The 13,998-nt window shown below is 53.7% G+C and overlaps 4 protein-coding genes across 4 annotated transcripts; 2 read left to right on the top strand and 2 right to left on the bottom strand.

The window, feature by feature from the left end:
• Nucleotides 1–587: 587 nt before the first annotated feature.
• On the bottom strand, nucleotides 588–3,638 carry RHO25_011071 (uncharacterized protein; the record flags this gene model as incomplete). The annotated part of the gene is made up of 1 exon (XM_023602053.2): nucleotides 588–3,638. The coding sequence occupies one exon, from the start codon at nucleotides 3,636–3,638 to the stop codon at nucleotides 588–590; it is 3,051 nt and encodes a 1,016-aa protein (XP_023450601.1).
• A 2,917-nt stretch (nucleotides 3,639–6,555) lies between these two features.
• RHO25_011070 (uncharacterized protein) lies at nucleotides 6,556–9,728 on the top strand (the record flags this gene model as incomplete). The annotated part of the gene is made up of 2 exons (XM_023602054.2): nucleotides 6,556–7,429; nucleotides 7,480–9,728. 2 exons carry the CDS (start codon nucleotides 6,556–6,558, stop codon nucleotides 9,726–9,728), a joined length of 3,123 nt encoding a protein of 1,040 aa, XP_023450600.1.
• Nucleotides 9,729–10,480: 752 nt separating this feature from the next.
• On the bottom strand, nucleotides 10,481–10,933 carry RHO25_011069 (uncharacterized protein; the record flags this gene model as incomplete). Its single annotated transcript, XM_023602055.2, has 2 exons — nucleotides 10,481–10,719; nucleotides 10,777–10,933. 2 exons carry the CDS (start codon nucleotides 10,931–10,933, stop codon nucleotides 10,481–10,483), a joined length of 396 nt encoding a protein of 131 aa, XP_023450801.1.
• Nucleotides 10,934–11,534: 601 nt separating this feature from the next.
• On the top strand, nucleotides 11,535–13,812 carry RHO25_011068 (uncharacterized protein; the record flags this gene model as incomplete). Its single annotated transcript, XM_023602057.2, has 4 exons — nucleotides 11,535–11,691; nucleotides 11,764–11,991; nucleotides 12,050–12,112; nucleotides 12,182–13,812. The coding sequence occupies 4 exons, from the start codon at nucleotides 11,535–11,537 to the stop codon at nucleotides 13,810–13,812; spliced, it is 2,079 nt and encodes a 692-aa protein (XP_023450803.1).
• Nucleotides 13,813–13,998: the final 186 nt, after the last annotated feature.

The following is a 13,998-nucleotide window of genomic DNA, read 5'->3' as shown; positions in this document are numbered from 1 at the left end:
GTAGAAACTTGGCTGTGATGGCTGTTGTACAGGTTAGATGATTCGGAACGGGTATTGTGGCTTGCGCAAATTCCTCTGGTTCGGAGTGTATACCGAGCAGCCGTTCAGTAGGATTCTGCGGGTGTGCTTGACTTGAGCCGGGTTTATAGACCGAACCATCGTTCGAAAGACAGGTTCGCGGAGAAGGTTCAACGTTTTTTTGTAGACCTTTGGGTCAAAACTTCGTTGTCACGTTTTGTAGACGGTACGGGATCTAAGACATCAGCCACTCGGCTCCGTCTGGCTTCAGACTTGTTTTTGTCTTCTCTCGTGTAACCCAAGGAGACCCTTGTGATCAGATTGCGTTACGAACTTGCGCAATCTTGTTCAAGAGCTAAATCTGGTCAATGCGTTGCCATGTGATGTTGTGTGAAGGATGTTGTGTGAAGGATGTTTCAGATCCCAGAAGCACGCGGATGAACACAACTCAAAAGCCTTGCTACGCATGGTGTGATACGAAGAACTCAATCTATCCATCTACATCGTTCTACCCAGCTAATGCGTGAACTATTCACAGCAGGACATCCCGCCCAAGGTATGTGCATGCTCTACGTTGACTTCACATCCTTCACAATGTCCCCAAGCTTCCGTTCCCCATCTGCACGGCACACCTGACTCAGGAACTTTGCGAAGCGATCAATCGTCGCTTCTGCAGTCTTCTCATTAACATAGCCATTGTCGTAGGATATTCGAAGCTCAATGCCATCAGCTCCATTTCTGAAAGCTCTGCTATTCAAGGCAAAGCCAGGCGGCAGTCGATCAGACAAATTTTGATCCAGCTCCAGCTGCGCATCCGGCTGTCCAATCTTGTTGACAGTTGCTAGAGGTGCTGAGAGAGCACAATTTAACATCCATACTTTGTGTCGTTCCTCGTAGAGATTCGTGCCGGCGAAGCTTGCGTTCTCGGGTGCAAGCAGGCTGTCTGCAATCTGATCCAGTGATTTTTGGAGTGTCAGGTCACTACTGATGTCAATATCTCGACGAAAATGAGTGAGAGTCGGTCCAAGTATCGATTCGATGCCTTTCATAGGTGCCAGGCGTCCACTTTGAACTGTGTTGATCGTGACTTTAGATTGGTCGACGTGTTCTGCCGTTGCAAGAGCCCAAGCTAGATGCGTAGCCACAAACCACGGGCGGTCTGAAGGTAGCTCCCTATCGAGCTTGACGGATTTTGTCAATGGTTTCATCCTTTCCTTATCATATGGCATTGGACTCTGACCTATTAACTTGGTCTGGAAATTAGAAGGTTTGACCGAATCAATCCATCGCGCAAATGCGCCGAATGGCGGGGGAAGTGGACTGTTGCGCAACTCATCAATGTCTTTCAACCCTGTCTCGAGCTCTCTGAAAATCAAGGATCGTGTCCACTCATCCATGATAACGTGTCCGAGAGTCAGGACAAAGAGCGGAGTGCCGTCTTCATTTGAATTGATGAAGCGACATGAACGATCACCTAGTGGTATTGGTTGCCCTCTGAGCTTGCGCAGGTATGTCTTGACACAGGGAACATCAACGCAGTCCGAAGCGCCACGCGTAACGGCCTGGTAGAATTGTCCATCAACACGAACCGTATGTGCTCGAAGTATGCCATGTCGGTGCTGGATCAGATCCATCACCTGCTTGACTTTCTCAAGATCGGCGGTCTCACAGCGAAAGCCATACGAGTAATTCCACGTCCCACTTTCGAGATTCTCAGCGGCCATGTGAGACTGGAAAGGAGTCATTGGGTATGCATCCTCGACATCTTCAACTTTGATCGGAAGTGCCTGAGCACAGAGAGCGCGGATATCCTTGTCCACTGCGGTGTAATCGCCGTTTCCAAGAGCATCCGTTGCCTTGCTTGGATGCATCTCGGTGGCCATTTTGGCAAGCTCGTCATGCGCAAAGATGTTCGCCAAGCTTAGTGTGTAACTCCTGGTCCTAGCCATGCCAGCTAGCCGCACAGCGAGGCCCGAATCGCCAGATAAGACAGAGAATCTGTCAGAATCCTTGATCTCTGATGCAGAAATGCGAAGGACATCACTCCACATCTTGCGCAGATCCTCGACCGCGCCGCCGGAACCGCCATTTGAGGAAGAAGAGGTCTGAGGGTTTTTCTCCAGCATCTTCTTGGCAACAGTGAGACGTTGTAGTTTACCTGTCGCCGTTTTCGGAATGGCATCTACGAACCAGAGGGTCTTCGGCAGCTTCGTTTCCGAGACTTTTTCCCTCAGCCAAGCGATCAGTTCAGACTCTGCCAGCTTTTGACCCTTCGCAAGAACGATCGCGGCCCCGATGTCTTCTCCATACACTTCATCCGGGACAGCAAACGATACAGCTTCGGCGACTTTCTCATGCGAGACCAAGACGTTATCTATCTCGACCGGACTCAAACTTTCGCCTCCCTTGTTAATCATCTCTTTCAAACGGCCTGTCAAAAACAGACAACCATCTTTGTCGAAGAACCCTCGGTCGCCAGTTCTGAAGTGGCCTGAGCTCGTGAAGGCCTTGGCATTGGCTTCTGGATTTCCCAGATATCCTAACGTGGTGGATTTACCTTTGATCGCAATTTCACCAGTTTGGTCACTGCTCAGAACTTTTCCAGCATCATCAACAACGACGACGTCGACGTTGGGTGACGGATATCCGACTGAGCCAGGTTTTCGATCTCTGCCGAGTACTTGGGAGGCAATGTGATGTGCGTTCTCGGTCATAGCATATGCTTGTAGGACTGGAACACCAAATGCCTCTTCTAATCGCTGGAGGTCTTGCGGGGACAGAGCGGACGAACATGACCGAATGAAACGCAGCTGAGTTTTGAAGGTCGGTTTGGGTAGGCCGAGAATAACATTTTGATGCGTAGGAGTTGCTGTCCACCAAGTCGCATTGTGATTCACAAATGTTTGCCAGAAGTCATCCGACACACCCTTGACTGGAATGACTACGCCAGCGCCGCAGAGCAGCGGTGCGAGCAATCCGGCGACGATGCCATGGATGTGGAACAAGGGCATCAGAAGCACTGTCCGGTCAGTATCGTCCAGCTTGTACGCCTCGATCACGTTGTGCGTGGAGGCGAGTAAGTTTGCCAGCGTAAGCGGTACTCGTTTCGGTTTCCCTGTGGTTCCGGACGTGTGCAATATCAGAGCTGTGTTGCCGATTGCGTCTGAGGATGGCAGCGCTCCTTTTGCCGAGCCTACTTGTTTGACGCGCAATGACTTCTCCTCGTGAAAGCACTCTAACCTCGCACATTGTAGGCCGTCTGTAGCTGATGCCAAAGCACTCTCCGACGACCAGGCGGCCGACGGCGCCACGATGAATTGCGCGTCGGCATCTTCAAGGTAGTACTCATATTCGCTCGCCTTGAACTTCGGGTTAAGGGGAGCAATGGTAGCATCACAAGCGAGTAGCGCCAGGAATATCAGAGCTAGGTGAGTCGAATTCTGGAGTGTGAGTGCTACGACAGAGCCGTGAGACACTCCACATTGGACAAAATTCTCTCGCAACTGCTCGACCTGTTGACTTAGGGCATCGAATGAGATGATATCATTGTCATCGTCACTTCCGATAAGTGCTGGGTTCCTTGGGTATTTCTTGCCAAGGTCAGACAGAAGGACCTCCATGCTTAAAAAAGTGCCGACTTCCAAATCATGAGTGGCGTTTGCGAAGACCTTTAAACAGGTCCAGACAGTGGACAGGCACCGTTGAAACAGACATTTTCAAGCGTGGAGATGGGTCACAGGTCGAAGAAAGTGCGCCACGTAAAGATCCGTCGCGAGCTACTGCCGGTAGGCAAAGGATCTGTGTTCAAGAATGCTCGATGAGGAAAGTGCAGACGCTGTAGAGCTCTATTCGAACGCCATAAACCTGCGTAGCGCCGTCAACTCTGCGCAATGAGGTCAGTCAAAAATCTGACGATCGCTTGGCAACAACCGAGTCGTGTCCTGGCGGCGATGCAACTGTTCATTGCAGCGTGCACTCTGAGCACTCGTAAAGTATGTTTGCATGTGTCTTCAACCGTGACCCGGACTCCGCCAGATAGGCCGCAGACCTCGAATCAAAGTCCATGTGAAGAGTAGCCTTCAAGTCGTGGATGCTATTTTGAGTTCAAGCCACGTCCAGAAAATGACCTTAACAGATGACGAAACCCAGCGCTATGCATAGCTAGAGAAGCTTCTAAGCCATGGTCGGAATAGATTTCATCCAATGTCGAAAGCAAGTAATGGGCAATGTGCGGCTCCAAAGACGCACATCCCGAGGATCCCCGTCATCGAAATTGACAATGCCCATGCTGATCATGGGCAGCCCATGGAGCCACGAGATCATATTGGTCTCTGACGACGTGCGCTACAGTACAAAGCAGCTACTTTCCAACAATGTATGGTAGATTGTCAAGCATGAGGCAGTAACCTGCGCCATGAGAACCTGGATGGATTCAAGTATTTTTGTCTACTACTGGGTCGCAGAATGTCCGACAGGGCCGGGCCAGTATTCCTAGAAATCCGAGACATTTTTCGCAGGATATGGCTTGCGCCTCACGAGGGCTGGTCCGGTCTTCTGCTTCTGTCCACGAACACGCGATATCTTCGATCTTCAGTGGTATGGCCTGTAAAGCTCTCGACCAGGAGTTAGCTAGCAATCAGCAAGAATGTGTGTTTGTGCTTGAGCACCACGCTGATGAATTATGTCATCTCAAAGTCATGCGCTATGCCTGCAGAGCGCGGTCTACCCCATACCAGGAAATGTCAGCTTTGCTTCGAAGGGCCCAGGGTCCGAGACGCCGTTAAGCCATCGACCTGAAGACAACAGCGACTGCCCTTCGTGGCCTCGACCATACTGCTAATCAGGTTTATGCCATTGCACACGGCCTTGGATGTGAGACCGGTAGGCTCTCAGGATAGGACGGGTCATTCGTGGCATGAGCCGCGTCCGGTCGCCGTGGTGAGATGCTGCGGGTAACCGGATGGTACGTCGAGTATGCGTGTTGGATGGCGACTCCGTGAGACACGATCGAGCACGACCATTGTTGCTTCGCAGCGAGACCGTGAGGAACTTGTTCGATGGCTTTGCGTCAGGCCCACGATACTGCCTGCTATCATGAGCCACTATCGGACGCCAGTCTGAGAATGATGAGGTGCAATGGCTTCCGCGGCATCGCGATGTCCTGCCCGCTGTGGAGCAATCGATGTCGGCGGAAGTGCTCAACCCAGCAAGGATATCCTCCACTAGCACGTGCTGTGTGTGTTCGCTCGGGTGATCCGTTCTGGGATCATCGTCGCCCAAACGCGACGACGATCCACGTCTCGCGAAAGTGCAAGGATATTTGGCGAGGCGGGAGCACGCGGCCCATGTTATTATATTCTCCGCCACGGGAAAGTATAATATAAACAGTGGTCAGGAGGGCGCGGAGGACTCCGTGGGCGCGGACCCTGAGACAGAGAGGCGGCGCGCGAAAAGATGCTGTGTCACAGCGAACGTGTGGCCGGGTGCTGCGCTCGAGCAGACGTTGGCAACGGTTGGGCGAGGAAGTGCTGTTGTGATGCGACGAAGGCGTTGCAGGTTGGTGAGACCGCAGATCGTCCTTGGGTTCTCCAGACTTGCGCTGTGTGTGGAAACGCGTGAACGCGTGCGAGACGGCAGCTAAGCTCCATCTGCATAGGGCCAGCACTTCATTTCCTCGCCGACTCGCCGTGATTGACCAACAGTCGCGCTGTGCTGCTTCACACGCCCAGCCCAGATGACGCGACATTGGGCGGAGGGCGCGCGCGGTGGTCGAAATTACCGCCGTCGCTTGCCAGCCGTCCGTCGATGCGCTGCTCCACCGGATGCGCAACCCGCGTCGATGCATCGGCGAGCCAGCGGTGCGAGACACGCCTGCGATGCGTCTGGACGTCGAGATACCGGCGGATGAGCAGCGCGAGAAGTGGTTGGCCTGCAGGCGTGCCTGTTCGCGGAAGCGCAACCCTGCTATCCCCAAGCCACGGCGAGCAGCCCGTGGCGCTGAGCATGGATATACCTGATTTCCTATTCGGGTATGGAGTCTATTGAGGAGATCCGTCGTCTATATGGACATGACGCAGGATTGGCCGCCATTGGAAGCCAGACTTCCGCGATGGAACACCTCTGCCGTCCGACCCTCACGGCCTCTCTCGCCCCGTGAAGAAGAAGGTCCGCCGCGCGCCTCTCGAGCACTTTCAAACTACGCCTTCTCGCGTCCTGTGATCTGAACCACACAACTGGGCGACCCGGGCGAGGAGCTCGTAGGCATTCGACCAGGTTGTCAGATCCAGGCGTGTTTCTCTTCTCACAGCTCCTCTTCGCTTGTCGCGTACTCTTTTCCATATTCTTCATCACACAATTTCAACAGCGGTTTCAGACGTTTCTCCCTACCGGACGGCCTGTACCGACCACTGGCGACCGAACCACCTTTCGGCACGATCGTTTTGCTGTTGATATCTAGCTCCGAGGGTCACAGCGAGTGATGCAGGAAGCGTAGATAACTGAACCACTGCCACCTGCTTGCGAGATCAGACGCCCATCATGCGGCTCCCTCTCGCAACGGTCACGCTCTTGTTCGCATTGTCATGCGCCGAAGAGCTTGGCGCCAGACCTCGACTGCGGGTTCGACAGGACACTACAGCTACCGCGACAGACATTCAGGCCAGCACGACCGTGGAAGACAGCTCACGAACGCCGGAACCGACGCAATCTAAAGAGACAGGCAAGAATGGAGATGACGCCCCCACGACGACGTCTGAAGACACGGAAGTCGGCGATGCGACCTCTGTGATCACCGCTCGACCAATTGAGACGTCCTTGACTACGAGCAATGCGAACCTCACTTACGCCAATGGAACCGACATCGATCCGAACGACCTTCCGATACAACCAGAACTTACTCCTGCCCTAGGTGTCGCCGGAGCCATCCTCATGTCAGCTGGTCTGGGCCTTGGGTTCGTGGGTATCAAACACAGACCCACGCAGACGTTCCTCAGCACATCACTGCTCATTGCGCTTGGCATCGAAGTCCTGATCGTATACCTCATGAGTCCTCCTATCTCCAAAGCCATACAGGGTGCTTATCTCATTGCTGGCGTAGTCGGCGGCTCAGCCCTGGGAGCTCTGGCGCTCATATTCAAGGAAGTCTCCGAGGGCTTTGGATGTCTTCTTGGAGGCTTCTCCCTGGCCATGTGGCTTCTAGTTCTGTCGCCCGGAGGCCTCATTAAGAACAAGCCTGGCAAGATTATCTTGATTGGACTTTTCTGCGCCGGGTCATTCTCGTTATACATCAGTCGCTTCACGAGAGTGTACGGTATCATAGCATGCACTTCATTCGCTGGTGCTTATGCTTTCATCCTTGGGATCGATTGCTTCAGCAGGGCTGGGCTCAAAGAGTTTTGGGTGTACATCTGGGGTAAGCGTCGCACCGCCCATCTGTGCTCTCAACGTACTGACCCCGCACAGATATTAACCCAGACGTCTTCCCTCCGTTCGTTGATTCATACCCCATCACCCGCGACATGCGGGCTGAAATTGGAGCTGTGATCGTGATAACCTGCTTCGGTGTGCTTTCTCAAATCAAGATTTGGAAGATCGTAAAGGAGCAAAAGGCCAAGCGCGAAGCCGATCGCTTAGCAGAGCAAGAAGCTCGAGATGTCGAAGAGGCTGAAGTGGGCCGCGACATTGAAGCGCAGGTCGCTCGAGAACGTGGAGATTGGGAAGGCCAGTACGAGGGCAAGAAGACCGCCGAAGCTCGCGTTGATTCGGTGGCTACAAGCGAGAAGGATCTCGACATCGATGGCAATGAGGTTCCACCTCGGACAGTCGAGAAGCGACTTTCTTCGGCACGAATTCCCTCATTGATGACACGCAAGTCGGCTGCAAGCCTGGACCGGTTGTCAGCCAGCAACAAAAGGTCGTCAACGGCGCCCAGTCTGCCGCCTCTGGAGTTTGACTCGGAGCATCCTGTACCTGCCACATCCCCAATGCAATCCCCACTTGCTTCATCGGCTGGTACGCCGGGTCTAGGAATAAGCCATGCCGGAAGTCGTGAAAGCAGTAACCTGGATGTGCCAAGCAGTGAACGACGGACTCGCGAAGTTCGTCCTTTGTCGATGGCCTCTTTATCTGCACACCATGCCATGCAAGAAACCGAAACTCCATTCGAAGTCCAAGAAGACGATGTTGCTTCTTCGATCGCAGCCACGGCCGCAGAGGCACCGGATATGGACGCTCTGTCCGTTCGACTGTCACGACCAGCATCACTATACATGACCTGGTCGAACACAACGACACCAATGCAACAACAAGAACCCTTCCTGGAGGATGAGGACGACGAAGCATTATGTCTGCACCGCAAGAGTACGCGTGGCTCACGACGAGGTTCTAGCCCGAGGATACCTACTACTCCCCATAGTGCACGCACCGGGGAAGGGTCATACTTTGCCGGTGCCACGATTCCCAAGGCAGAGTCCCAAGAATATCTGAAAGACCGACTCCCAAAGAAGCTGTCTAGGGCCGCTTCTACATACAGAACAAACGAATGGGCGAAGGAAGTCAGTCGGGCTGAGCCGGTCCCCCTCGAGGAGGTCGAAGAGCACACAAGTGATGCTGTGCAAGTGGAGATGGCAGATGCAGCGACTGCTGCAAGAGCGGAAGAGAACAACGCAGCTCCACCGCCACCTGCACCGAAGCCCGAGCCCATCGCAAAGGTCACGCCGAAGGCAGATGTCATCGATGCAGCAAGTAAGCGTCTAAGTGTCGTGGCTTCGGCTAACACTCGTGTGCCGCAGCGTGAGGACGACGACTGGGATCTCCCACTGGCAAAGAGACTCAGTGGCATGAGCAGTACTACAGCACTAAACAACCTGTCTCCTCCGGCGAGGGCTCCCTCGCGGAACGCCTCGATACTCAATCTCGCCGGTCAACGTCCGTCGTCGCCTGCTATACCTACTCGACCCGACACCAGTAATGGACCGCAGTCTGCGAAGCGCTGGTCGCTTGGGCCGAGACACAGATCCAGCACTACAAATCTTCTTGATGCCAGGCAAGACCGTCTGGACGCACGCTTGACCACTACTTCCTTCATGACGGCAAACCCGCAAGCGCCTCCGGGCACCGCATCAACCTCTTCAGATCACACTTCAAAGGGCGGGTCGCAACCCAACACAAGCTCAAACACTTCGATCTCCGACACTGTCAGGGCCGCGGGGAATGAAATTGACGAAGAAGATATGACTCTTGCCGAACGCAAGGCTCACGTTAAACGCCAGTCTTCTCTGGCACAATATAACGCGTCCGCGGCAGACCTCACGCAACATCGCCGCTTATCCGTAATGGCTGAAGTTCCAGCGAACCCGTGGCGCTCATCGCTGGCTTTGCCGACAACTAACCGGAGAATGTCCAATCCCATCTATGACTCCCATCAGCCACAAGGATACAGCAATCATGACGCCAGCAAACAAGCGATGAACTGGAGCCAATGGCGCAACTCAGCTGTTCAAGTCGATCAGCAACGCGCGCCCGTGGTTACCACAGAGAATCAAATGGATATGCTGCGCGCAGCAAGAATGCAGGCCGAAGTGGAGAAGAAGATGAGAGACGATCACAAGCGCCAGATGCAGGCGCAAATGGACCAGCACATGCGGATGGGCGGCATGAACGATGCCCACCAAGCCGCCCTCCTGCGAATGCAAAGCCGAGTCAAGGAGTAGTCGAAACGACTTGTAATGATATGTGGCGCATGCGGCCATGGCGAAGAAGAGATGGAGCCTCAAAGGCGCATATTGAGAGAACCGAGACTCGCGATTTGGCGGTCATATACGCTCACTGACGAAACACACAATGTTTACAGTAATACAGAAGAAAAATTTCCTTTTCGAGATGAAGAGGAGGCTATTTTGCATGCCGAAACAAGGTTATGCCAGAAATATGATACCCAAGTACCAAAAGCGGGTCTACTATGAGAACCATGAAGGGTCCAGCATCAAGTTTTTGATTCGATGTAATGTCTTCAAGTAGCTGAAGGGTCGACCACAGACCGTATGTAGACGCAGCCATCATTACTTTTTACTGAGAATGTGTCAAGTACCACTTCAAGCCCCTCGTATGCATATCAGCCGTTTTCCCTGCGCACTTAGCAACGCCACAACCCTAGGCTGTACATAGTAAAGGGACCCAGCGCCCGCCTCACAGCTGCATTGCTTCGTGACACCCAGAAAGCCCTCCCCACCAGCCGACCCTGCGAATACGCAGTCATGGCTTTGCGTCCGATGCACGAGCCGCGGGACTCATTCATCCGCCCGTCTCTTCACATGATCGTAATGTTGAGCGTGTCCCCGCCCTACCCATAGCCCCAGCGGCAGTAGTCGCACATGGGTATTTCGGCGATCTAGCCGAAGCAAAGATCATTTCCTTTGAAGAAAAGGAAAATTCTCGTATCTTTTGTACCCGCAAAGCATTTCTTTCACCGCTTGTGTACCTTCTTTTTCAATTTGTGCGCAGGGAATTCTTTCTGATTTCGCGGTCGTGATCGTGAACCTCGGAGTTTGGAGACGGCGCGGGCTTTGCGTGCTTCTTGCATGCGTGCGATTTCGCGCTTGCTGCGCTTGGGTTTTCCGGACTCCTCGTCGACGTCCATTGTTGTGTCTTTCGTGCTCTCCTCGGGTTCTTTTTCTGCTGAAGTGGGGTCTTCTCGGTCGGCTTCTACAGTATCAAGAGTCAGCATGGGATCCAGAGAGGTGGTTTGGGCGAGAGACTCACTGTTGTCTTCCATCACCAGTTCTTTGGGCGCCTGGGCAAGTGCCAGTAATTTTGCATTCTGTCGTTCGATGCGAGCAGTTTCTACAGGCCCGAAGACTTTCTTCTTCAGTGCCTGGTTGTTCTTTTTGATTGCGCTGGATCTCGAGCTTTTCCCCATCTTGTCGGTTGGTCAGGCGTGGTCCGTTCAATGGACTCGAAGTCCTGCACAAAGAACCGAGTCCCAAATTCGCGATGCGAAAAGCGCGCTAAGATAAGAGCACAGGGCACTCCGGGGCGTGAGCGCGATGGCGGGTCACATGACGCATTCTCGAACATCAGAAGTCTCGCTCGTTTGTCCAGCAGCGTGTAGGACAACTGGTGAGCTGGGCGTCGGCGAGGCGATTGCTGGCGCATGTGAAGTTGTACAGCTGCTCCAACGCCCTCACATGATAGCACAATCGTGGGCCGAGCCTGGATTCACCGCGCCTGCTGCATTATTGTCCAACGGCGGCTCGCTGCTTCAGCAATGTGCATCGGCAGCCTCGCAGCTTCTTCTTTTCTCTTAGGCCTGTGATCGTTGCCTGCCTCGCCACTGACAACAATTCCCTCAAGAGTCCGCGATCTCAAGCTCCGAGGCCTTCATCACATTTCGCACGCCGCGAGACGGCCGGCATTTTCACGACTCGACACCGTTCAACCTACAAAGCGAGGGCGCGCACTTCCTGCCGGATTCGAGTCCGGTGCGGTGACGGCAACGACGATAGAGACAGTGAGGGGAAATGGCAGCTTCTGGAGGTCATGTGCTTCACCAGCAGAAGAGTTCGGTCGAAACACGCATCAAGACTCTGGTGAACAACGATCTGAAGGAGATATGTCGAGCATACAACTATCAAGTGTCGGGACAGAAATCAGCCTTACAAAAGCGCTGCACGGAAAGTGAGGATTGGCAAATCTACATATGTGGGCGTTCATACGTCCGACGGGCACAAGACGCTGACGGTGCTGCAGTTCTTGATACGATAGTGAGGGATGGTGATGTAGCTGCCTTCAGAGATCTGAACTACCGGGTCAACAACCACGGAAAGGCTCCGCCACCTCAACTTCAACAACACTACACGCAAAACAGCACAACCACCAACGGGTACGGATCCTTCCAGAGCGCGTCATCCACGATGGCGCGAAATCCACCGGTGCCGCCGCTCAATGGCACACACCGAGCGAGCGCGACGCGCATGTGTGAGTTCCAATGCCAATTCCAATCTGCGACCATTTCTTGCGCTGACACGCGCCGCAGGGTTCAAAACAAGTCCTTTCTATGAGGACCACGAAAATGTGTATCCTCTGCAGGACTTGCCAGGTAAAACATATTTCTTTGTCCTTTGCTATTGAGCGCACTTACGATGGGGACTTACAGAACTTCGCGCAGAAATGCCACAGAATCGACACACTGTTCGAGGCACAATATCCCTGTCAGCCGATCAATCAGCTCGTATGAAGAGCGATCCGAGCTTGAAGCTCCTTCTTTACTGTGGCAAAGGAGCGAACCTTTACTCCGAGGTGCACGTTGAGTTCCCACGGGAGCTGGAAGTCAAGATCAACAGCGACGATGTCAAGGCGAACTTCAAAGGCTTGAAGAACAAGCCAGGCACAACGAAACCGGCAGACATCACTGATAAGATCCGAAAGAACCCGGGATACCAAAATCAGCTGTCGATCACCTATGCATTAACCAAGGAGCGCTTTCACATCGGCGTCTACCTGGTGAGGTATGTGTCCTCAGCGACGCTGACACAGCGGATCAAGGAAGGTCGACATGGCGGCGGCATCATCTCGAAAGAGCAGGCAATCCGAGAAATCACGAAAGCGAACGACGATGAAGATATCGTGCTATCCTCAGAAGTGATGTCCCTCAAGGATCCAGTGTCAACGATGCGGATTTCAATGCCGGTCCGATCTACTGTCTGCAGCCATCGGCAGTGCTTCGACGGCAGCATGTTCCTACAGATGCAGGAGCAAGCTCCCCAATGGCTCTGCCCGACTTGCAACAAGAGCATTTCATACATGTCCTTGTGTATCGACAAGTACTTCGAGGAAATTCTGCAGAAGACACCTTCAAGTATTGAAAAAGTCACCGTGGAGCCAGACGGGCAGTGGCATATCATCAAGGAAGAGGAGGCACAACCCGCTGGCCACTCGAGTCGAGGCAATCGTGCAACATACGACGACGACTTTGACGATGACGAAGATTTTCAGATCGTGGAAAATCCCGCTTCAAGGACGACGAGGCCTACGAATGGCGTCCCTCTTGGAAACTCAAGTACCACCTCACTTCTGTCACCAGCGGCTGGCGCAGGTTACGCCATGACGCCGCCTCTCTCATCACGTGGACCCTCGGTTGCACCATCAACCTCATCAACGCAGATCGGCTCCAAACGCGCGGCCAGCTCTGTGATCGATTTGACCTTGTCCGACGACGACGAACCTCCACGACCCGCGAAGCGGCAGTCCACGAACACGAGTACGCAACCAGGCCTTACCTCCCTCACCTCCCAGCCCTATCCCACTCCGACGTCCCTTCCCGATCCCCGTTACACCTCGTACGCCTCTGGCCAAAGCAATTCCACTGACGCGTTTAGGGCGTCAGTCAATGCGACAAGACCAGGCAGCAGCCACGGCTGGAGCGGTGCGTCCTCGGAACAGTTCGGCAGCACTCAATACATGAGTCGCGATCATACTAGCCGATCAGGCTCTCCTTTCCGCGCGGGCAGCAGTCAGAGCCCTTCATTCCCGACCAACAACTGGGGAAACTATTCCAGACCAGCATCTACTACCATGGGCTCGAGCAGTGGGCAAGGATTTGCCTCGTTTGCGATACGACCGCCCTCTGGACTGATGAATGGCTCTGGGAGTACAGGAAACAGCCCCAACGCATCAACGACACAGCAGAACAACCCCATCCGTTTACCATCGATGAACCCCAACCCTCCCAATGGGTACAGCAACACATCTTGGCGAAGTGGATCGCATAGCAGTTATTCGCAAAGTCCCAATGGGTAGTATACAGGGCTGGACGGATTGCCGCATCACAGCGGCAACTGTAAGACTGGGAGTTGTAGATGCTGGTGCAATCTTGGTGCTAAGCAGGTTAGCCGACCTGATGAAGGAGCGCTGTGAAACCAGTTAGAGGACGAAAAGCCTCCTTTTTGGCAGTACAGCACGTCTGCGATATGATGCTGACGGATG

This window comes from Cercospora beticola, chromosome 7 (assembly GCF_033473495.1).
Source record: "Cercospora beticola chromosome 7, complete sequence".
In the NCBI taxonomy this organism is placed as follows: Eukaryota; Fungi; Ascomycota; class Dothideomycetes; order Mycosphaerellales; family Mycosphaerellaceae; genus Cercospora; species Cercospora beticola.
This window is presented reverse-complemented; position numbering and strand designations above follow the sequence as displayed.